A 23404-nucleotide genomic window follows, 5' to 3' on the forward strand; every position below is an offset into this window, starting at 1 on the left:
TCTATGTACTTCTTAAAATGTTTCAGATGCATAAATTAGGGGGAACAATTAAAATGAAAAATAGCTATTAATATGTTTTAAAAAAATCAACCACCACAAAATGAGTTCATAGACTCTTAAGTTAAGAACTCTTATCCTAGAGGTACATTGATTTTCCTGTATATCAGTAAATGGAAACCTTCAGAATAAGAATGACCCAATAAACTCTCTTCAGAAAGTTATCAATCCATGTAAATATGTTGTAATCTGGTATGCACTCTGTCTTTTCAAAAAGTTTACCTTAAGAGGTATTGTGATATACCTTGTTGAAATTTAGATAAGCTGTATTTTTGACATCCTAATATATTCTTCTGGCTCTAATTAGATTTTGCTATGTCATAAAAATAGACGCTGTTGATTATTTCCATAATCTCCTTTCATCATCTGTTCCATTTATCTTATTAAACAACACAGATAAGACTTACATGGCTTACTAATAATGCAGAGAGATTTCTACCTACTTAAATGTTGATGAAAAGAGCATCATCCAAATATGTTAGATTTTAGAGATGTAAGTTAATTTTTCTTGCCTTTGTGTTAATTAATTTTTTTTTTACTTGTGATTTTAGTATAAGTACAAGGAAGGCTACCGCAAACAACAAGGCCACCATATTGGATTCCGTAGTATTCAAGATGACCCCAAACTGGTACTATCCATGAATGTGGCCAAAATGCAAAGTGAAAGAGAATATAAGAAGGACTTTGAGAAATGGAAGACCAAGTATACCAGTCCAGTGGACATGCTGGGAGTAGTTTTGGCCAAGAAATGTCAAACTTTAGTCAGTGATGTTGACTACAAGCATCCTCTACACCAATGGACATGTCTGCCAGATCAGACAGCCATTATTCAAGCTAAAAAAGTATATGAACTACAAAGTGATGTAAGTTCTATTTGATTAAAATATTTTTAAATGTTTTATTAATAAATTATTGGGTAAAACATTGCATTTTAAAGGTGTTATTTTGTAGTAGAGAAAGCAAAACAAAAACTAAAATAACCCAGTGGTGTTTGCTTTTTGATGCCATATTAAAAATTAAGTTAAATATCCTGAATGAAAAAAATGATCTTCTTGGATCTGATTTTTTTCTCCCACAGAACATGTATAAGTCTGATCTCCAATGGCTCAAAGGAATAGGATGGAGCCCACTGGGTTCTTTGGAAGCTGAAAAGAACAAGAAGGCTTCAGAAATCATCAGTGAAAAGAAATACCGACAACCAGCAGACAAAAACAAATTCACTAGTCTTCCTGATGCCATGGATATAGTTTTGGCAAAGACAAATGCCAAAAACAGGAGTGATGTAAGTTGCTAATAAGAGAGAAATTATAATTTGGGAGATGTTTTATAATTGAATATTTTACTGATATTCTCATTGTCCCATGCTGAATCAAATAATAAGTGGATTGAACATGGCATGTTTTTTTTTTTAATTCAAGATATAAATGAATTTTCTACAATGAGAAAAATATTGAATATCTTTACTTTTCCTTGAAGAATAATAGAATTGTAATAAAGCCATAGGCTAAATTCTAAGAAACTGAATGATATTCTGAGACATTTAATATGCTTTAGCATAGACAGTGAGAGAAATGTGAGGAAACTGATGTAATTAATTATAAGTGTAACTTCTTTCAGTTGGCTTATATGCATATAATTTAGTGAATAGAGACAAATTTTGTCTCAGACTCAGATTTCTCATAACTTATGGCTTCCATTTCCACCTCCAACCTAGTTGCTGATGTTTTTGACTCTTACATAGCAAAGGAGCAGTGTAGATTCCATTCTGTGCAGGGGGTGATGGAGGGGGGGACCTTTATTTCTTTTAAATGTCTGAGCCAGAGGAGGCTGAATGACTAACCATGATTTTGTATCTGGCAGAAACGGTTAAAGTAGGAGTTTAAAATATTCTAGAGACAGAAAGGACCTGAGTCATCTGAACCTGAGGTCATGTAGACCTAATTTTATACATGAGGAAATTAAGATACAAGGACTTTATATGTTAATTTTTTATACCAATGCAGATCTAGCAACTACAGTATGACTTACAATTTTAAGTAGTTGCTAGGGATACCATGAGGTTCAATGACTTGCCTCTGATCACACAGCTAGTTACTGGCGGAGCTAAAACTAGAATCTAAATATCCTGACCCGGAATCCAATATTCTTTCTATTTATACAACAATGTGGGCAATTTACTAAGTGATCAAGTCCAAGTCTATGAAATATTTTGGTTATTTTTTTAAATGAATACAATTGGCTATTGTTCAACTCTATTTTAACATACATACTATATTATATATTGTTAAATATATATTCAGTCTATATAGCAAGCATTGTAGTGCCAGCATAGTGTCATTGTCAGAATACTGGCCTAGAAATTAGAAAGACTTGTTCTGTGGTCTTGACACTGTGTGGCTCCAGACAAGATGTTAAGTCTCAGTTTCTTCATCTGTGAAATAGAGCAATAACAATATAACTTTCCTCATAGAGTTACTGTGAGGATCAAATGAGATAATATATGTAGGCTATCAAGCCCAACCCCCTGATTTTACATATGGCATTTAGAAAAGTTAAGTGACTTGCCTGATACACAGTATCTGAGGTAGAACTTGAACCTGGGGGTCTTCTGATTCTGAGTGCAGTACTGCTATTGTCTTAAGTTAAATATGGTTTAAAAGTCAAATAATGTCTGTTTTCTGCTAATATATATCCCTTAATAATGCCTTTTTCAAGTATATTAGATTGCCTTGGAAAATTAATAGTTACCTAATATTCTTACTGAAAAAATTCTTATTCTTCATTCCAGATACTCTATCGGGAAGCTTGGGACAAAGACAAGACACAGATTCACATTATGCCTGATACACCTGACATCATTTTGGCAAAAGCAAATTTGATCAATACAAGTGATGTAAGTTCAGTTTGGGAAATACACTTTACAAGAGTTTACTGAAATTGCTCCCAGCCCAGTTAATTCCAAGTTATTTTAAATATCTGAATTATTTTAAATTACAAAATCTTTCTGAATTTGATTCCCCATATTAAGAGTTTGAACTTTCTAGTTTCCAAGCAGTGTTAGATATCTGCAAAAGATGTGCACACAGGAAAGTTTAAATGGAGTCCCAGTGTCATTTTCCCAAATCCATAACTCTAAATGTCACTTTTGTAGAATGATTTCTGTGTTATAAATCCTAAAGTACAATATACCAATGAACATTGGGCACATATAATATCTCAGGAAAGTCTAAATAAATCCTTTGTTCTATATAATTACCACAAAAACTCAAAACCAGTAATTCTTTCCCATGCTTTGAATTTAAGATCAGCTTGCTTTTAAAACAATAGTCTACATATATATATATATATATATATATATATATATATATATATATACACATATATATATATATATCATTGGAACTCACAATTTTTTTCTGTATTCTTTAAAGCAACAACAAAAATCTAATTCTTCAAAATGATTTTAAAAAACTACCCTTTGCTTTTATAAGCCATCACCTATTTTTATCTGATACTAAATATTATATATTTCATCCTTTTGTTTGTATTCAGAGCTTATGTGAGCAGGTTCTTCCTTGGAAATTCTTCTTTTAATTGTTTTTCAGAATTTTTATGCAATTCCTTGTGATTCCCAACAAAAACCTTTCATAAAACACTGAAATAAATAGAAAAGTAATTCTTCATTGCTGTATATTTTGACTGACCACAATGTCTTTCATTTAAAAAGAATGTTAAAAACGGAATTTATTTATTTCCAATTTCATTTAAAATATTCTGTCTCATCCATGTTATTTTCTTGGAACCTGGAAATATTAAGTACTTTGGTCCCATCAAATTATAAGTGATTTTTAAAATAATTTTGTTCCTCTCTTAATAGAAACTTTATCGATTAGGCTATGAGGAACTGAAGAAGAAAGGTTATGACCTTCCTATTGATGCTATACCAATCAAAACAGCCAAAGCATCCAGAGAAATTGCAAGTGAGGTAAGTCCCTATTTTCACTTCACACCAACTTGATTATCATTTAATGTTTCAATTGAACTATTCAAATTATTGCTGAGCTGAAAGCAAATCTCAAAAAGTTACTCATTAAAACAAAGGCCGAGATAATGGATAATATGTCCATGCCAACCATTTACATGGGTTCAATTACATATTTGAATTATATTCAAATTTAAAATTTGAATTTAGTCTTGGATTTTCTCTAACAAATCCATAAAATAAGCAAATTCACAAGCTTTTTAAATAAGCTATTGTAGTTAATATTATCTGTAATCTGTTCATAGATGGTGGTAACAATTTTGACTTGCTTTCCGCCTTATTTCTCCCCAGTACAAGTACAAAGAAGGCTATCGTAAGCAGCTTGGCCACCACATTGGAGCCCGTGACATAAAGGATGATCCCAAGATGATGTGGTCTATGCATGTGGCCAAGATCCAGAGTGACAGGGAGTACAAGAAGGACTTTGAGAAGTGGAAGACCAAGTTCAGCAGCCCAGTGGACATGCTGGGGGTTGTTCTGGCCAAGAAGTGTCAGATCCTGGTCAGTGACATAGACTACAAACACCCCTTGCACCAATGGATATGTCTGCCTGACCAGAATGATGTTGTCCATGCCAGGAAGACATATGATCTTCAGAGTGATGTGAGTTTAAGGCTATTGATTGATCAATAGCAAAATATTTCTCTTTATTTTTTATCTTCCATGGATATTGCCTCACTGTAGGGTAGGGTCAGTCATAAAGACCTTAGCCCAATGCCCCTAGTTTTCTTAGAATTGTGACATTTGAAGTTGGAAAGGACCTAAGTTCTTGGTTCAATCCTCTTGTATTATAGCCAGGGAAACAAAGGACCTAAGAAGTTAAATAATTCACCCTGTATCACTCAGGTAACAAACAACAGAGCTGGTATTCGAAGCCAAGACCCATAATTCAAAATCAGTATTCCTTCACCTACACCTCAACCATCTCTCTTCAGCCTCTTGGAGGCACTATTCTCCAACTAACATTCAGAATAACTTTCAGTTGGCAGCTTAGAAAAATGCATAAAAATTAAAGATGATTGTGATCTGTACTTTCCAGCAAGAATATGTGGTTTTTGAATGATATCTCTAATCTGTTTCAATCTGTATTTTATTTTACAACTTTTCAAAGTAAAGATCATATAAGAATGAAAACATAAGCAAACCAAAGAAAATTTTATCCCTCCCAAAATTGATTATGGCTTTTATATTAACTTATTATTCATCTGAAATTTTAGGTTCAGTATAAGGCAGATCTCCAGTGGCTGAGAGGCATCGGCTGGTCCCCTAGTGGTTCCCTTGAAGATGAAAAGAATAAAAGGGCAACTACAATTTTGAGTGACCACATATATCGTCAGCACCCAGAAAAATTCAAATTTTCTAGTCTTATGGACTCCATGCCTATGGTTTTGGCAAAGAATAATGCTAAAACAATGAACCATGTAAGTCTTCTTGTTTGGAGGAGGAGGGTAGTTTTATTTTTATAATTTATAGAAATGTCAACATACCTATCTCTGTTCTTCCTTTCTTCCTTTCCTGTTTTTTCCCCTGAGGCAATTGGGGTTAAGTGACTTGCCCAGGGTCACACAGCTAGGAAGTGTTAAGTGTCTGAGACCAGATTTCAACTCCTGACCTAGCTGTCCCTCTCTTTTCTATTCCATGAAAAATCCATTTGATGAAAATTCTATTTCCATTCATTTTAATGAGGAAAATTATGAGTTCTCCTGAATTCCCCCAAAGGTTCCTGATATTTATTTATAAATATCCAAATAATAAATAGCTAAATAGGTTTTTGTTGTTGTTCATCTCTGACTCAGTTTTCTTAGCAAAGATACCATTTCCTTTTCAGGCTCATTTTACAGATGAGTAAACTGAGGCAAGCAAGGTTAAGTGACTTGGCCAATGTCATATTGTTAGTAAGTGTCTGAGTCCAGAAATGAACTCAGGAAGATGAGTGTTCTTAACTTATGTCCAGTGCTCCATTCACTGTGCTATTTAGCCATTCTAAATAGATGTTTAGTTAATAATAATTATAGAAAGAAGAAAATTTGTGTGTGAGTATTGAGGTTGTGATAAAGGGAATGAATTCAGCCTGCTACTAAAAGTGAAGATGGCTTGCATAGCAAGGGATAGGAGCTGTCCCCATTTGGAACCTCAACTTTTTCAGAATTGAAGTAGTTCTCACAGATTTTTTAGAATGGTACCTTTAATTCTTGAGGTGAAGGGCTGAGGCTCTTTTGAGACATGATTTAATATGGCAGTGAGAAAAACATGAAAGTATTTTTGTTTAGATTGGTTTGTTGTGTTATTCCTGTGATTCAACATGACTGTATTTGTTTATATTTGTTTCAGCGTCTCTACACTGAAGCATGGGATAAAGATAAAACTAGCATACATATTATGCCAGACACCCCTGAAGTTTTGTTGGCAAAGCAGAATAAAATTAATTATAGTGAGGTAAGTGATTATATTGTGTAACATTGATGTTTTGAATATTAAAAGAATTTTTCTTAAAAATAATCATTTCACATGAACTTATACTTATTTATCAATATCTTAGAAACTGTATAAACTTGGCCTAGAAGAAACCAAGCAGAAAGGCTATGATTTGCGGATAGATGCCATCCCCATCAAGGCAGCTAAAGCTTCCAGAGATATTGCCAGTGAAGTAAGTATATCCATGCAATTTTCCACCATTGACTTAGCTCAAAATTTTCTCAGTATCTTACATTTACAACATAACAATTACATAGTGACGTCTAAGCGATCCCTACACATCTCTAGAAATCATAGTTTAATGTAGTGAAATCCTCATATCCAACTCTACATGTCCAAAAGTAAGCAATCTAAAGAAATATATTCTCTAAAACTATAAACTATATAGTTTTATAGTTTATATGTTTTTTTATATATATATATATATAAACTATAGTTCCATATTTCTTTTCAGTGGTTAAAAAATTGATATCTGTACCCTTGGGTTGTATGTCTGGCTTATCAATGTGAAGAATGCATTTGTCGAAAGCTGCTATGAGTAGTGTAGGGTTTATTCAAAAGTTCCTACTTATATTCAGCATTTTACTAAGCCAAGAGTAATGCTAGACATATTCTATTCAAAGCCTTTTCCTCAACTATGCGTTTTCTCTTTATGCCTGCTGAGGCTAATAAAGAATCACAGTCAAAAATAATATCATCATTATCTAGTCCAACCCATTACCAACCAAGAATTCCCTTTATTACATACCCCAAAAAAGTCACCCAGTCTTTTTGTGGGGGGGGGGGAAGGAGAGGAGACCAGTACCTCCTTCAGCAAGCCATCTCACTTTTGGACATGACTAATTGTGAGAAAGGTTTTCCAGACATCAAGCCAAAATCTATCTTTTCTATTTCTGCCCATAACTGAATTCTAGCCTTTACAGACAAGTAGAACCTGTTCAATCCTTCCTCTTCATGACTGCCCTTCACATTTATAAAGAGAGATATAATCTATAGTAAGATAACTATCATTTCTCTCTTATTTACCCTCAAACTTTCTTCCTTAAGCTAAACATCCCCAGTTCATTCAATGAATCCTCCTAGGGTATGTTGTCTAATTCCTCTATAATCCCAGCCAACCTGCTCTAGGTTTATCAGTCTATCATTATATAGTTTTACTGAAAATTCTAGAAGCATTTGAAATGCTAGAACATTTTATAAGTACAGAACTTAACTAGGAAAACTCAAGAAAGCTAAGATAGTTCTTCCTGCATCTTAATTCACTCTTGCAAAATAAAGATATTGATTTGGACATTTTCTCCCTGGAACTCTAATTGTAGAACATCTTTTTCTTTCAACAATTGTGTTTTTCACTAAATTGTTTCCCCAAAGTCTCACCATAGTACAGAAGAGACTAGGGATATTTTAATGGTACCCCAATGCAGTGTACATTCCAGTAGGTACTACCCATTTGGAAAGTCTTTAAATATGGCCCCCATAATGGGCTCTACGTCTGCCACCACAAGGGTAGCCTAAGTTCAACAAGAATTACCATTAGGTGCTGTATTTGGGGAACCACAAAACTTGACTGAAGTAAAGGGTATGTATTTTAAAATACTAATGATATAATCACCGATGAACATATTAGGACTTAACCTGTTGCATACCTTTTCTTCCTTCCAGTACAAGTACAAGGAAGGCTATCGTAAACAGCTTGGCCACCATATTGGAGCCCGAGCCATTCATGATGACCCCAAGATGATGTGGTCTCTGCATATAGCCAAGGTTCAAAGTGACAGGGAGTACAAGAAGGACTTTGAGAAGTGGAAGACCAAGTTCAGCAGCCCAGTGGACATGCTGGGGGTTGTTCTGGCCAAGAAATGTCAGACCTTAGTCAGTGATATAGACTACAAGCATCACCTACACCAATGGACTTGCTTACCAGACCAAAATGATGTCATTCATGCTCGTAAAGCTTATGACCTACAGAGTGAAGTGAGTATTGACAAATATTAAATGCTGGGGGAAATTTGTTCAAAATACCTGGAAAGTATCGCAATAATATCCCAAACCTCATGGTCAGATCCATGAGGAAAGTAAAATGTTTTCTTTTCTTAACACTATTGATGATTTTCCTCGAATTTAATGCTAGTGGTATGGTTTAAATAACTATATAGACATTTCAAGGTTATTTCTCTCCTACAGGGCATAGTTTCTAATTTATCCCATTGGGTATAAAATTGAGACAATAATCTGTCTTTCTACAGATTAGGTTTTAAAAATTATTTGTTTGCATTTACTTTAATGTGCTTTTTAAATGAAGATTCATGTCAGATGCAGAGATAAACTTCATTGCTATTTATGTCAACAGAATGTATATAAGTCAGATCTCCAGTGGATGAGAGGCATTGGCTGGGTGCCAATTGGTTCTTTGGATGTTGAAAAATGCAAACGAGCAACTGAAATTTTGAGTGACAAGATCTACCGTCAACCTCCAGACAAAATAAAATTTACTAGTGTGACTGATTCTCTGGAACAAGTCTTGGCCAAAAATAATGCCATCACCATGAACAAAGTAAGCCCTCATTCTCTTGAAGAAGTTTCAGTGTTTCTAACTGTGAATCATGGACAAGGAAGAAAAATCAGTAAAGAAAAAAAATTGAAAATTAAATAGTTTTAGTTTGAGACATCAGTAATTTTCTCTAAGTATTTACAACCCTGTTGTTCATTGATGTTTCTGAAACTTGGATTTAGAACATAGGCCCTTGGCTACTTTATATTTAGAGGCACACTGAATAGAGCATTAGACTTGCAATCAGGAAGAACTGAATTCAAATGCACCTTCCTACACTTACTAGCTGGGTGACTGGGAAATTCACTTAATTAACACGGGCCTCAGTTTTCTCATCTGTAAAATGAGAACAATAATAACATCTTCCTCCTAAGATTGAGTTGATATCTGTAAAGTGCTTTGCAAAACTTAGTTCTATATGTGCTAAATATTATTAAGATCACTTTCTTTTTACATTATTAGAATGTTTCATAGCATCTGAAGTTATTTGTAAGCTTTCTGTTTAAACATGCTTCAGTAGTTGTTATTTCTTTATGAATCAAATCTGCATTAGAATTCATTCATTCAGATATCCACCTATTCAAAAGCCATTTACTAAGTGCCCATCACGTGTTCTTACTATGTGCAAAGCACTATGCTTAAGACTGGGAGAGATGCCAAGGTCAATAAGATATGGCTTTGCCATTATGAATCTCATAATCTGTTATAAACACATATAAGCAAATATGCAATAATATATGAAAAATCTGCAATAACTTTAACATTTAATAGAGTATGTTAAGAAATAAGAGAAGTAAAAAATACCAGGCACAATCTAAGAAACAAAAGAGTATTTCCAAATTCATTATTTCCTAAGGTCAACCTATTTCTCTTGGAAAACTATAAATGTTAGAAAGTCATTTTAATATAGAACATAAATAGCATATAAATTATTCTCATACTTTTTTAATAAAAAACTGCTTGTATGATCAAAAAAGTTCTAATTGATATCTCATATCATTCTCTGACATATACATATATATATATATATTTCATTTATTTCCTTGATAGCGTCTGTACACAGAAGCCTGGGATAAAGACAAGACCCAAATTCACATCATGCCTGATACTCCTGAAATTACACTAGCAAGACTCAACAAGATCAACTACAGTGCGGTAAGAACAAACATGAATCTTTGGGGTGTTCAATATTTCTCTTTGAGTTTTTTTTTACAATTAATATTGGGCAAACACTAATTGACTAAATGGACATGCAGTCCACCTTTCCCCAATAGCTTTAAATCTAGTAAATAAAATTATTTCCAAAACTGATAAATATCAGGATTAAGCTCCAATACTTTAAAATAACTATTTTAAAATCTAGCACTAAAACTTCAGTCACCAAGTGTGTAAGTCATCACTTTTGAAAACTTATGATCTGATGAAGAACAAAATAAGAAGCAGAATAATTTATTTACTAATAATGCATTAAAGACAAGCATCTTTGAAAGCTGTAAGAGGCATGATGTGAAAATAATAATCCATGATTGGTCAAGGGTTGAGAATGAAAGATATTATTCATATCCTAAGAAGTGATAGATCTAGGATATAGATTGAAACATATAGTTTTGTACATAGCCAATAAGAGAATTTGTTTTTCTTGACTGTGCATATCTGTCAGCAAAGTTGTTCTTATTCTATCCCAATTTTTCATAGGGAATCTTTACAACTTCTGGATTTGCCCCAGACTTGCTAGTCAGCAAAATTCCAGCCTACATTCTCAAATTATATATTTCTTTTTATTTTCCAAAAAAATAACACTTCAGAATTTCAAAGTTGAAAAGAACCCTCCAAAGTCATCTACTTTAAACATTTCCCAAAACATTAGCCTAAATCTTCTTATTTTATAATTGAGCAAAATGAAATCTAGAAAGAATAAGTGATTTATTTACCCTATGGGAAGTAAACAATGGAGATTCCATTTGAACTTAGGTGTGCTGACCTCAAAGTCAGTCCTATTTCCACCATACTGTGATAAATAATCTCATGATCTCCAGGTCTCTTGAAAGAAGAGTTATTCCCTCTTCTTTCTATGCTTCCATGCCTCTGGCCCATCTTTTATTTCTTTTAATATCTTCCTTCTAATGTCATTTGACATAAACTTCTCTTGAACAATTTAAGAATTAACAAGTAATAAGAATTGAATAACCCAATAGAATAGTTTTCTCTGCATATAACATTTATAGATAGCTAAGGAAAGCTAAAATACAGAGCATTTATTCATCCTATACTAGGCCAATTGCATGTACTTCTCTTTGTAGAGTTGACTGAGTCATTCTAGGCATTTTTTTTTGACTGTGAATGTTTCACTGTTGCTGCTTCTTCTTCTTTTTAACTTAGAGTCTATATAAACTTGCCAATGAAGAGGCAAAGAAGAAAGGCTATGATTTGCGAATTGATGCCATCCCAATCGTGGCAGCCAAGGCATCAAGAGACATTGCCAGTGATGTAAGCCATCGGTTTTTTATCGCTTCTGTGTTAGATCTCTGAAATTGTATATTCACAAAGGGAGACAAAGTTAAAAAAAGGATCATCCTCGACATTTAAAAATGTTCTATGATATATCATAGCAACTGATATTTTTAAAGCTTAATTTTTTTAAAAAGCTGAATTTGGAGGAAATGATAAACACAAATGATGAAAATAAGGTGATAACCTGCAAGGCTTAATGTATTCATTAAGGGATGAGTGATCAAAAAGTAGGGGAAACTAAACTGATGCATAAAAGATAGATACATATGGATATAGCCAAAAAGATGCAGGGAAGGACAAATCTAACTGGGCTTATTAAATGTCTTCACTGCATTAGCATTTTGCATTCAAATGAAATCCAACAGGGAAGATTAAGGTCAGCTTTCCTATAATGTTTTGCCTAATAGCTTTGAGAAAAATACATAATGTCTATGAATTTTGCTAAGCTTATGGAAACAGGGTAAAGATAGATAGATGGAGGGAGGGAGAAATTAATAGTTACCTTTTCTGCAATCTATAACCTTAGCTGACTGAAAAATTGAGACTTTCCTAGATTCATAATAACAAATAGGACTGGAACAGGTCTTTCTGGCTCTGAGGTCAGCTCTCTGTTCCCTGAAGGCAATTAAACATATATCACACTGCCTCTCATTTGGAATATATAGGCAAGAATTAGGCAGTTTCTGCTTTTGACATGCTTACTTTCCATTGGTTCCCCAAATCCTTCAACCAGCTCTGTTCTCCTCTCCTAAGGACCTTTTCAACAAAACTTTGTGGAATAAATTGTAAAATTGTAATGGTTTAGCTAACTATAGAAAAAATTTTATTATATCTTATATATTCATATGTTAAAGCTTACCAAATATTATTTTGGGTAAAGACAATACTTAGTAAGCCATAAAAACACCAGACAAATATGAGGGAAATATAATGATTCTTTATAATATCTGAGATTATTCTGTATCATTAATAAGGAATGTTGCCTCCATAACTACCTAATTTTATAGGAAAACTAAAATTCTATTCAAATTAAGAATGCAATCAGTGTACATTTAAAATTCCCTACCTTTAACTTAACTTATTAAAAATACAGTGCTGTTTTTCATCCATACTATTAGATTTACCCTCTTATAAATTCTATTTAGTTAGCCGAGAAGGTCAAATTAATATTACATATACTCTGAACTGATACTTATTTATAATGCTTAATTGAACTAAGCTGAATACTGTCTTAAACAAATGGAAGGGATTATGATCTATGCCTTTTAGAGTTTACAGTTAAACACACAAAAGATATTTAATTGAAGAATTTTCATTTCAGTACAAATACAAAGTTGGATATCGCAAGCAACTTGGGCATCACATTGGAGCCCGTGACATAAAGGATGATCCCAAGATGATGTGGTCTATGCATGTGGCCAAGATCCAGAGTGACAGGGAGTACAAGAAGGACTTTGAGAAGTGGAAGACCAAGTTCAGCAGCCCAGTGGACATGCTGGGAGTCGTATTAGCTAAGAAATGTCAGACTTTGGTCAGTGATGTGGACTACAAGCATCCTCTACATGAATGGACGTGTCTCCCAGATCAGAATGATGTCATTCATGCTCGTAAGGCCTATGACCTACAGAGTGATGTGAGTATGGATTAGAATTTTGAAATATCAGCAATGTAAATAATTACATCATGTGTTTAAAAAAAGCAACAATTTAAATTGGGTGGAAATCATTTAAATAGTTTAGCACACTATCACAAGCACTTGAGAAATAGATGATCACTTAATCTATTCTAAAATGCAATGTTATTTTAACCTGCCTACTAAATGTAATACACACCAACATATACCACTTGTACTTTTGCATATGGTACAGATATTAACTCAAACCTAGAATAAATTGTAAACATAAAACAGTTTTTGTTTGCTAAAGATAGGAATCATATAGAGTTTTGAGTCAATGTGCTATTTTAAAGATTACTCTCTATAATGATCAGTATTGTTGCTCTTTTATTAATATTTTAGGACATACATAGATGCATTATTTTATAAGCTAGACATATTTTCTTTAAAATTCTTTAAAATTTCAATTAATATTCCAAATTTGTTAGAGAAAGACATAATCTTTCAATATTATTAGGAGATAAGGAGGTCCCCTTTAAATTATGAATAATTATCCTTCAATTACTTTTTGTTTCTTTGCGTCATAAATACCATTCCCAGAATCTTTTCTCTTGAGAAACTCTAGATGACATTCCTGTAGAATTTTTTAAAAATTAGTTTTTTTCCATTTTATTCAATTATATAATTATGTACACACATACATATGAATGTACAGTTATTTATTTATTATTTTATTCTATCTATCTACCTATTAATTTATTTATTCTTAGCTTGATGAGATCTATTTAGTTGATAATGACTCAATCTTGTCTTTTCTTACCACATGGGGGAATCACAAAACATTATCAGAGCCTAGAGGGCAATGGAAAGAAATTTATTTTTCAAATCAGAGATTTGAAAAGCACATTTTCTTTGTTGGTATTGTGTACTGTGTAGATATTTGAAATAAATTGTCATCATTAGATAGCTTTAGAGAAAAAAAATAATTTGGAATAATTATGGAGGATTTTATATTCATTGGTTGCTTCTAGAAATTTCAGTCCACAGTAACATTTGAAATCCAGGCACCTGTATTTTAAAGTTATTACTTAGAAAGAGAGACTTTGCTTTCATTCTTAAAGATAGGTGGAAGTATCCAATTGTCTCTACAAAGTGTAAATGCTGACTTTCTGGCTTGTTGATTTATTTCATCATTTTTCTTAGCTGCATTTCAAAAAAATATTACTATTGGATTCATCCATTCATTCATTCAACAAAATGCAGTAACTAGGCACTGAAAAAGATATAAAAACTTTAAAAAATTATGATCTTTTATGTAAGCTTGAAAGAACTTATAAATAAGTACAATAATGCAGATCAGATCAGTATTCTTTCCAAGTTAAATAATATAAATGAAAAACTGTTGAATACAATTGTAAAATATTATTGTCAGTGTTTCGATCTTTGTGTTTCCTTTTATGTGCAGAATAGTGTATATTAATATCATTATCTGAAGAGACTGCAAGAATGCTTTGATTTGAGAACAGTCCTCTTCTGGGAAGGAAATCAATTGGAATAATATCATTGGAAATTTCTGTAAAATAAAAAATAAACTGCACTAATAAAGCAAACAAAAAGAGATATATGACCATTTCTAACTGAGCATAGGAAAGTTTCTGAGTCATTTCTGAACAATTCCTTCATTTTGTCTGATTAATGCACTAGAGAAAAATTTCCAGGGAAGGAAAGTGGGTTGTACTTAATTACTAATCCCTTTGCATCTTCATCTTTAAATTAGTCATTATTCTTTCTGACTCAGTGAACTAACTTCTGATTTTTTTTTACTATCAATAGAATATGTATAAGTCAGATCTTCAGTGGCTAAAAGGCATTGGCTGGGTGCCAATTGGTTCTTTGGATGTTGAAAAATGCAAAAGAGCAACAGAGATTTTGAGTGACAAGATCTACCGTCAACATCCAGACACACTGAAATTTACCAGTGTGACTGATTCTCTTGAACAAGTGTTGGCCAAGAATAATGCCATCACCATGAACAAGGTGAGCCCTCAATTTTCTGAGAAAGATTCAATTATATAGCATAATTAAAAGCCCTAAATGTAAGTTGTCAAAATCCTTTAGAAGTTACAGGTCATAATTACGTTCTGATACCAATAGAACTAAAATAATACAAGAATTAACGGACTCATCTATTTCAAAATGTTGTTGTTGTAGAGTACTTTTAGTTATATTCAACCTATCAACCCTTTGGGATTTTCTTGGTAAAGACACTGGAATGGTTTGCCATTTCCTTCTCCAGTTTATTTTACAGATGAAAAAACTGAGGCAAACAGGGTTAAGTGACTTGCCCAGGGTCACATAGTAAATGTCTGAGGCTGAATTAAATTTAAGTCTTTCTGACTCCAGGCCCAATACTCTGTTCACTGTGCCACCTAACTTGCCCTTTATTCATCTAAACATTAGCTATTATTCATTGTATCTATCTAATATAAATATGAATAATTAAAAATTTTAAGCACCCAAATTTATACATTTTACCCATATACAATAATATTTTTTCTTAAGGAATAATAATTTTCTATTAATTTAGCTTCCTAGAATTTCCACAAAACATTATTTCTAATGCTAATTTATTTTTTATAATAGCGCTTATATACAGAAGCTTGGGATAAGGACAAGACCCAGATTCACATAATGCCTGATACTCCTGAAATCATGTTGGCAAGACAGAACAAAATCAACTACAGTGAGGTACAGAGCCTTGTGGGTTCTAAATTTATTTGGCAATTACATTCAGTTATTATGATTCTCTACCTTGAGTTCTCTAGCCATGTGGGGTAGTCTTTAAGAACTCTTTTTTGTATTGGACTATTACATTGACTAGATTCTCTAGGCCATAGAGTGGCCAGATAACTCTAAGTTAATGATGATTGAAAATATTATCTTACTGATCTTATCTTACTGATAACCTTCACCTAACTTGATTTTTAAGAATAAAATCAAGCACATAATCAGAACTCAAGCTCATGGGCTAGAGCTGAAACTTAAACTCAAAATTTTAGAATTTATATTGATTTATAAAATAAGTGGGTGGGTGATTTGACAATCTATGTGATTACCTCTTTAGCTTTATATTTAACTTTAATTTTTTTTCCATGTAGAGTCTCTATAAACTTGCGAATGAAGAAGCAAAGAAGAAAGGTTATGACTTGAGAATTGATGCCATCCCAATTGTGGCAGCCAAAGCCTCAAGAGATATTGCCAGTGAAGTATGTTACCTAATTGAACATGATGTAGTTTCTTATATAGGGACTTTGAAGTTGGAAATTCAGTTGCTTTTCAAGTGGGCATTCTTATTTAGTTTGATTTTATAAAATGGAAGAAAAAAATTTATAATAGGACAAACCAAAGAAAACAATAGTAACTACAGGAAACTTAAACATACATTCGCCATCAAATATTTCAGATGTGACCTAGATCCCTATTCAAATGTAATTAAATTTCTCTTAATTTATGCATTTCTAAATTTGAGGGAAATGTCCCTACACCTTGTTGACATCTGTCCGTTACAAAAATCACACTGGTTAAAAATCAGACTTCATGCAATATTGGGATTAATGTTCACTCTAATCCCAAAGGAAATAAAACATTCTAAGCCACTTTTGCCAGGAAAAGATAGTCCTTTTTATGTATCAATATCAACTAAGGTTTCCAATCTTAAAAGCTCTATCACTGAAAAAGTGGTGACAAAAAAATCCCAAATAAAATGAAAGTCATTTATTAACAAGGATTGATTCTGTATACATTCTGAATCTTGACTAGAACAAAGGAGAAGCAAAAACGGAATAAATAAGATGTCCTATTATTGATTTTCAAAGAGCTTCCCTGGGACATGAGATTTCAAAAGGAGGAACCAGTATAAAGGACCAAACTGATGCTAAAAACGCATGTTCCCAAACACATGCCTTCCTCTAACTTACAGGCAATAGCTATCATTTTAGCTTAGTACTACTTCACATGCTACTAAAAATAGATTTATTTTATTGGAACTGTTGCTTTTTCCTTTTTCCTTTGCCTGAATCTGTTAGCATATATTATGAAAATATACATGAGCCTAACTTTCTACAAAATTGCACTACTTATAGAAATCAATAGAGAACAATATCTAATTTTCCCTTTCTATGAGAACAAGTTGAGACATTATGTTAAGGGGTGTGTCTTGTGGGAAAAAGAATAGGTGAAAAGGAATTATGTTCAAAGTAACTGATCTCCTGAAAGAATCGCCATGACTATAATGATAATTTTATAAATACATGAACTAATTGTGTCAATTCAAAATTTTAAAAATTACATTTGTTTCATTTCAGTACAAATACAAAGATGGCTATCGCAAGCAGCTTGGCCACCACATTGGAGCCCGTGATATAAAGGATGATCCCAAGATGATGTGGTCTATGCATGTGGCCAAGATCCAGAGTGACAGGGAGTACAAGAAGGACTTTGAGAAGTGGAAGACCAAGTTCAGCAGCCCAGTGGACATGCTGGGGGTTGTTCTGGCCAAGAAGTGTCAGATCCTGGTCAGTGACATAGACTACAAGCATCCTCTGCATGAATGGACCTGCCTTCCGGACCAGAATGATGTCATTCATGCTCGTAAGGCCTATGATCTGCAGAGCGATGTAAGTACTAAGGATGTATAATAGGAGTAAGAGCAGTAGCAGTATTATTAGTAGCAGCAGAAGTAGGAATAGCAGCAGCAGCAATAGCAGCAGCAGCTATGCAGAATCATTAAAAGTTTTTGACCAAAGGTGTGACATGGAGGGAAAAGTGCATTATGAAGATTATTTTGACAGTTCTGTGAAAAATAAATTGTAGACATTTTTTAAAAATTGGATGGTAGAGATACCAGTTAGGAAGCTATTAGAATATTTCAGATGAAAGTTAATGAGGGCCTGAACTAAGCTAATGGCAATCACATTGAATATAAAGTTGGAGAGAGACTATGGAATTAGAATTGAGAGGACCTGTCAATATAATAGATGAGGGCAGTCAGAGAAGAGAGAGGAATTTAAAATGACTTCAAGATTTTGAGTATGAGTGACTAAGATTGGTGATTATTGGGAGTAAGAAAACTGGAATTAGAGCCTTTTAGTAATAATTTTAAGTTCATTTGGAGACTCACTGAACTTGAAGCAACAATTATTAGGTGTTTAGATTGAAAGATCTAAAATTATGGGAAAAGATTGAGATTGGATATATTGATTTTGGAGTTATATAAATAGAAGCGATGATATAACTGGTCTTGTGAAAGACTGAGCTCCACTCCTTGTATATACTAGGGCTTTCTCAAACCTCACCTTGAGGTGGTAAAGGAGTATAGTCATCTTTATAGCCCCTTTCCTACAAAAGAAAAATGGGATTTACCTAGAATTCATAAAATCACAAAATCTCATAGAATCTTCAATTTGGAAGGCACTCCAGAGGTCATCTGGTTTGATTTTTACATACATAGAGAAGCAATCTGGCATTGTGGACAAAACACTCTGATGTTTAGTATCTATATGACACTGGGTAACTGACTCTGAATTCAGATTCTCTATCTTTAAAAAGAAAAAAAAATTGAAGTTGGTGGCTCTAAGAATTCTTCCAGGTCTATTTGTGCAATACTATACAGCTTCTATGTATACAGCTTTCCTTTTAACAACTGATTTGCTTCTTTTCTCTGCTATTTTTCTCTCCCCTCCCCCTCAGGTACCCACCATATATATACTGAATATATACTTATTGATGGATTTGTTTCACCCAAATGTCACATACTTTTGGTACCTCCATTCTCTTCTTGATTCCTCAATACATTCTGACTTACATACACCTCTTTAGTTGTTGTTGTTTTTTAAAACACATCTGGCATATTGTAAGGTTTGATAAGCTAATAAGATTAGCCAGAAGAATAGTATTATTTTCTTTTTTCATTTCTTCAAAATAAATGACAATGCAAGTACATTTGTTCACTATTTTATTTGTTTCTAATAGAATGTTTACAAGTCAGATCTCCAGTGGCTGAAAGGTATTGGCTGGGTCCCAATTGGTTCATTGGATGTCATCAAATGTAAGAGGGCTGCAGAAATTTTAAGTGATAATGTCTATCGTCAGCCTCCGGACAAACTTAAATTTACCAGTGTGACTGATTCTCTGGAACAAGTGCTGGCCAAGAATAACGCCATCACCATGAACAAGGTGAGTTGACAATCTTTAATAAAACACAGGGTTATCTGTCTATAAGTATCCATGTGAACTAGGCCGTACATTTTTTCTTAGTCCAATTGTGTCCATATCTACTTTATAATGAATCACTTTTTTCCTGTATTCAAACACTGAATAATTCTGAAACCACTATTAATTTATTTGAATGAATGAAAAAAAATTTTTATAAAGTTCTTTCTATGTACCTAATATTGTGCTCAGCACTGAGGATATAATTAGAAAAATTAGTCTCTTAAAAATATTTATTTATTTAATATTTCTCCAATTACATTCAAAACAATTTTTACATTTAAAAAAAATTTTTTGAGTTCCAGATTCTCTCCTTTATTCCCACTCCCAGCTCCCATTAAGAAACCAATGTGAAGTTATGGAAAACATTTCCATAAAAGACTTGTGAAAGAAAACATAAATCTCTCGCCTTAATTTAAAAAAACCCTCAAGAAAAAATATGGCTTTAAAAAAGAGAGAAAGAATATGATTCAATATGTATTCAGATAAAATTAGTTTCTTCTCTAGGTATGAATAGGATTTTTCATCTTAAGTCCTTCCGAGTAGTTGTGGATCATTGTACTGCTGAGAATAACAGTCATTTATAGCTGGTCATCCCAGAACAGTCATCACTTTGTATACAGTATATTTCACTTTGCTTGAGTTCATGGAGGACTTTCCAAAGTTTTTTTTTTCTGAGAGCATTCTGCTCATCACTTCCCATAGAACAACAATATTCCATGACAAACATACACCACAATTTATTCAGTCATTCTCCAATTGATAGGTATCCCTTCAATTTCCAATTCTTTGCCCTGCTGCTACAAATACTGTTGTATAAGTAGGTCCTTTTTCTTTTAAAAAAAATCTCTTTTGGTATTCATGCCTAATAGTATTGTTAGGTCAAAGGATATGCATAAATTTATAGTCCTTTGGACATAGATCATATCTTTTGATCATTTATCAATAGCTCTTATTATTTTTTTATAAATTTGACTCAGTTCCTTCTGTTTGAAAAATAAGGCCTTATTAGAGAAACTTGCTTCAAAATTCTTTTTTACAATTACTATTGCTAATTATAATTTGTCCCCATTTAGAATATTCTATTTTCTCTTTCCTTTCACCCTGCCCATCTTCAAAAGTATTTTGCTACTGCCACTTCTTCCCCCAATAACCCTCTCTTTTATTGCCCTTCTCCCTTTCCATATCCCATTCCCTTCCTATTTTTTTGCAGGGTAAGATAGATTTCTATACCCATAATGAGTGTGTATGTTATTTCCTCTTTGAGCCGATTCTGATAAGAGTAAGGTTCACTCTCTCATCCTCTCTTCCCCCTCTTTCCCTCCATTGCAAAATCTTTTTTCTTCCCTTTTTTTATGGCAGATGATTAAAACCATTCCACTTTTCCCTTTCTCGCAGTACATTTCTTTCTCTTCCCTTAATTTCATTATTTTAAAAAAGATATCATCCCTTCATATTTAACGCATACCTGTGCCCTCTGTCAGCAAATTATTCTTTTCTCAAAGAATGTACCCCATTGAGGGACCTCTTTTAGAGGTTTATTAATTATGTTTATGACTATGAATAATATTTCATATTTACATATTTTAAGGTGAAATATCCTATAATGTCAATTCATCTTTTAAAAAGTACTGAGATACATTGGCAATGTATATAGAGTCTGGCTTTCAAACTTCTCCTCAATGCAGAGTCTGAACTGGCAAATTAAACAGTGTTTTCTCAATATCTTTATTTCTGTTTTCTTCACAGCGTTTATATACAGAGGCTTGGGACAAAGATAAGACTCAGATTCATATCATGCCTGATACACCTGAGATTATGTTAGCAAGACAGAATAAAATCAACTATAGTGAGGTAAAGATACCAGTTTTATTTTTGATATCTGTATTAAGTTGTTCTTGTGTTCAAAAATAGTATTAATAAAAATAAGATCCTGGTTTTTGGTTTTCATGTAGACCAGATAGCTTCATGCAATTTGTAGGGCTTAATATCTATCTAATAAATATCTGTTATTGGAAAGTAAGGAGTATGGATACCATCCATCTCTTCTCATAGAAAAAGAATGTAAAGTTTGTGCTTAACTACTGGTGGAGTCACCACCTTAGTATTAGAATATTAGCAACTGGTCTGAAGTTTATACTCTGAGCTCACCCACTCCCTCTGATAATGTGAAAGTTAGATTTATTTAATTTAAAGAAAAGTAACTCTAAGTTTATTAATTGCATTAAAATGAGAAGTCTTAGATTCATAAGATTAAAAATGCCTGAGAACAATGAATTATATATTTGTATGAATTTTTTATATAATTAAAACTATTTTTGTGAATAAGTTATTAGGAATTTTTGTTTGTCATGTATCTATATAAGCAGAATTTTCATACAGCTTTGAGAATACTCACTTGTCTACTTGCCTAAGATTAATCATTATTTTCCTAAAACTAAGAAAATACTCTGGAAGAGCTAGATAAGGTCAAATACTTCTCCCCAAACCTTTGAAAATAATAATTTGCCACCCAAATCATTCATTTTTGCCAATAGTAAGCATGTCAAATAAGCATAATCAGGAACATGAATTTTCTATTTTTTGTATTATAAAATAGAACAAAGGTCAAAATTATCCACAATCATTTGGATATTTTCTTTTAGTTTTTTTTAAGGGAAAAATTTTTTATTATTGTCTGTGATCTGTTCTAGATTACTTCAAGGCAGGAATCACATTTTGACTCTTTTTCCCTCCCTTTTATCCTTCCTTCCTTCTCTCCCTCTTTCCCTTCTTCCTTCCTTCCTTCTTCCCTCCCTTCCTTCCTCCCTTCTTCCCTTCTTTTCTCCCTTCCTCTCTTCCTCCCTCCCTCCCTCCCTTCCTTCCTTCCTTCCTTCTTACCTCCCTCCTTCCTTCCCTCCTTTCCTCCTTCTCTTCCTCTCTTACTTCCTCCTTCCTTCCCTTCCTCTCTTCCTCCCTCCCTCCCTTCCTTCCTTCCTTCTTTCCTTCAGTCTCTCCTTCTCTAATAGTTTTTTTCTTATGACAAATAACAGTTAACAGTGTCTTCCTGTAACTGAGCAAATATGCCTAGAGTTCCTAGAGTCCCTTGGGCTAACATAGCTGTTTCTAATTAATACCTTCCTTAGATTGGAATAAAACAGCTTATTTTACACACTTTAGTTTTATTAAACCAGATCTGATGTGTAGAATGTTTGCTTTTTCAGATTACTGCTATCAACCAAATCATTATCTAGTTTTAAAAGTTTCACTCAAATACTTTTATTTCTAGAATTGGGTCATTATATTAACTTTCCAAAGACTGGCTTTGGAAGATTAGATTTCAGAATGGCCCACTTAACAAGCAACAACAAAAAGTCAACACAAAACAAAAGGGGAAAACCCTTTTTTTCTTCCTTGCTCATTAATACATAAATCTTTATAAGCTTTTTGAATCTTCTTTTATTCTGTTACTTTTTCCAATCCACTAGGGTAAATAATTCATATTATTTCTGTGACAGAAGACTTGAAAATTTTAATAGTGGTATCTCCTATCTTGAATTTAAAAAATTAATTGGTAGTTTGAAAGAAATCTATTTGTGTTGTCTACAACTGTGAGATGAGCCAAGACTATATTTGTGTTTACAGAACCATGAAAGGACAAATGCTTATGGTTATTTCTGAAAGCAAAAATGTAATAAAGTATTGGTTTCTCTGATTATTAAAGAAACACACTCAAAAATATTTAGTTTTGGACAAAGGTGCTGAAGATGTCATTTTAGAGATTTGTTTTTTTTATTTTATTTGTTTATTTATAAAGATATAGTTTATTTTTACTTATTTTTAAACATTATTTTTATTTTAAGATTTGTGACAAATACCACATACCACTTCTTTATAACCTACA

General features: G+C 32.9%; 1 protein-coding gene across 1 annotated transcript in view; it reads left to right on the top strand.

The window, feature by feature from the left end:
- Positions 1–23404, top strand: part of NEB (nebulin) — a 213863-nt gene that overhangs the window by 79781 nt on the left and 110678 nt on the right. Inside the window, 19 exon segments of the mRNA XM_074303459.1 lie at positions 609–920; positions 1136–1339; positions 2846–2950; positions 3935–4042; positions 4391–4702; positions 5317–5520; positions 6431–6535; positions 6639–6746; positions 8237–8548; positions 8925–9128; positions 10176–10280; positions 11505–11612; positions 12958–13269; positions 15085–15288; positions 15895–15999; positions 16410–16517; positions 17616–17927; positions 19282–19485; positions 21271–21375. Coding sequence (XP_074159560.1) covers positions 609–920; positions 1136–1339; positions 2846–2950; positions 3935–4042; positions 4391–4702; positions 5317–5520; positions 6431–6535; positions 6639–6746; positions 8237–8548; positions 8925–9128; positions 10176–10280; positions 11505–11612; positions 12958–13269; positions 15085–15288; positions 15895–15999; positions 16410–16517; positions 17616–17927; positions 19282–19485; positions 21271–21375 — 3537 coding nt within the window.

This window comes from Sminthopsis crassicaudata, chromosome 3, assembly GCF_048593235.1.
Source record: "Sminthopsis crassicaudata isolate SCR6 chromosome 3, ASM4859323v1, whole genome shotgun sequence".
In the NCBI taxonomy this organism is placed as follows: Eukaryota; Metazoa; Chordata; class Mammalia; order Dasyuromorphia; family Dasyuridae; genus Sminthopsis; species Sminthopsis crassicaudata.